General features: G+C 47.4%; 1 protein-coding gene across 1 annotated transcript; it reads left to right on the forward strand.

The window, feature by feature from the left end:
• Positions 1 to 368: 368 nt before the first annotated feature.
• LOC308365201 (gamma-crystallin M2-like) lies at positions 369 to 876 on the forward strand (the record flags this gene model as incomplete). Its single annotated transcript, XM_080838556.1, has 2 exons — positions 369 to 467; positions 604 to 876. 2 exons carry the CDS (start codon positions 369 to 371, stop codon positions 874 to 876), a joined length of 372 nt encoding a protein of 123 aa, XP_080694682.1.

Here is an 876-nt window from a genome sequence, read left to right on the forward strand (position 1 = left end):
TTTGTTTGTGAAGTGGTGGTATAAAAAGCTTGGAAAACATGTGGAATCTCTCCAACGGAGACCATGGGTAAGGTAGGTTTATTTTTACCACCACGTAGTGGCATTTACAGAATACTGCAGACCACAACCAATTGCATCCCACTGTCATTTCCTCTGAGATTTTGTAACTTTTCCTCCTGGACTCTACTTATCCCTGATTCTCCCCCGTTTGGTGGACTTTGCAGATTATCTTTTACGAGGACAGAAACTTTCAAGGTCGTAGTTATGAGTGCGGTAATGACTGCACAGACCTGCACTCTTACTTCAGCCGCTGCAACTCCATCAAGGTGGAGAGCGGCTGCTTCATGATATATGAACGCCCCAACTACATGGGGCACCAGTACTTCATAAGAAGGGGGGAGTACCCAGACTACCAGAGGTGGATGGGCTTCAGTAGCTGTATTCGATCTTGCAGAATCATTCCTATGGTAAGGACCTGTGCATGGTCTTACACTGTCTGCTGTAAGCAAAATAGCATATATTCTGACTGACTGATGGTGTAATTGTACTTTAGGTAACCATCTGCACAATTCCAGTAATTGCTGTTCTGTCATATGCCAACAGTACAGGGGATCCTACAGGATGCGCATCTATGAGAAGGCCGACTTCGGCGGCCACGTGATGGAGTTCATGGACGACTGCCCCTGTGTGTCTGACCGCTTCCACCACCGCCATGTCTACTCCTGTAACGTGATGAACGGCTTCTGGATCTTTTATGAGTACCCAAACTTCAGGGGCAGACAGTACTTCATGAAGACTGGGGAGTACAGGAGATACCGTGACTGGTGTGCCACCAGCGCCATTGTTGGCTCTTTCAGAAGGGTCACTGACTTTTAG

The sequence above is a fragment of the Sprattus sprattus genome (genome assembly GCF_963457725.1).
Source record: "Sprattus sprattus genome assembly, chromosome: 5".
Lineage (NCBI taxonomy): Eukaryota > Metazoa > Chordata > Actinopteri > Clupeiformes > Clupeidae > Sprattus > Sprattus sprattus.